This window comes from Culex quinquefasciatus, chromosome 3 (genome assembly GCF_015732765.1).
Source record: "Culex quinquefasciatus strain JHB chromosome 3, VPISU_Cqui_1.0_pri_paternal, whole genome shotgun sequence".
NCBI classification, from domain to species: Eukaryota; Metazoa; Arthropoda; class Insecta; order Diptera; family Culicidae; genus Culex; species Culex quinquefasciatus.
The window spans coordinates 158,234,240-158,235,145 of NC_051863.1; the positions used below are offsets into that span (position 1 = coordinate 158,234,240).

Sequence of the window (906 nt, forward strand, 5' to 3'; positions counted from 1 at the left end):
TTTTCATTAAGCTTTCTCTTCCTTGGACTCAATCTCCTCGAGCTTGCAGCACAGCTCCTTAATCTCGTGTAGCTCGGCAATGATCGCTTCAACGCGCTGCCTGAGCTCCTTATCGTTACCGCAAGCCGGCTTCGGAGCTGGGGCAGCCTTCGGCACCTGTTCCGCCTTTCCGTCCGATTCTTCGTCGTAATGGGCGGCCTGCACCAGCGGGTCAATTTCAGCATCCTTTTCCGCATCAGGCTTAACCTCATACTCCCCAGATTTTCCCTTCTCCTCCTCCGACGACGAGCTTGAACTGTCCTCTTCTTCCTTCTTTTCCTCGTCTTCACCGTAAGCTTCATGTTCCTCTTCCTTCGATTTTGGCGCCTTCACGTACTCGTCTTTTTCTTCTTTCTCCTCTTTGTACTCTTCCTTTTCCTTTTCTTCCTCTTCGTGCTTCTCTTCCTCCTTCTTCTGCTCTTCTTCCTTCTTTTCCTCATCGGCACCCTCAACTTCAACCGCTTCATCGTCCGAGTTCGATTCCGGCTTGATGATGAACGGCTCCTCAACCTTCTCCTTCACCTCTTCGGCCTTGTGTTCCTCCAGATCGGGCACTTCGACAATCTCGGCCGGAGCTTCCGGCTCTTCCGGCGCAACGACCTGCTTACCAAAAGTGTACGGTGGAAACCGGCTCGGCGGATCGTGAACTTCCGGCTCGGGGGCTGATTCCGCTGAGCGGACCACGACCTGCCGGATTCGCAGCTGCTTCGAGGGATACGGGTACGCCGCGGCCGAGGCCACGAGCCCCAGCATCAGTGCCACACAGATTCCTGCGGGGAACCGAAGATCACCGTTAAAAGGGAGGGGACACCTTGGTACGGTACAAGCCGCGCCTTAACTTACCGTTCATCCTGTTTGACCTAGAGA

The 906-nt window shown here is 54.9% G+C and overlaps 1 protein-coding gene across 1 annotated transcript; it reads right to left on the minus strand.

Moving 5' to 3' along the window:
- On the minus strand, positions 1 to 906 carry LOC119770141 (cilia- and flagella-associated protein 251-like). The gene is made up of 2 exons (XM_038264514.1): positions 883 to 906; positions 1 to 809 (listed from the first exon to the last, which is right to left on the minus strand). The coding sequence occupies exons 1-2, from the start codon at positions 887 to 889 to the stop codon at positions 7 to 9; spliced, it is 810 nt and encodes a 269-aa protein (XP_038120442.1). The 5' UTR covers positions 890 to 906; the 3' UTR covers positions 1 to 6.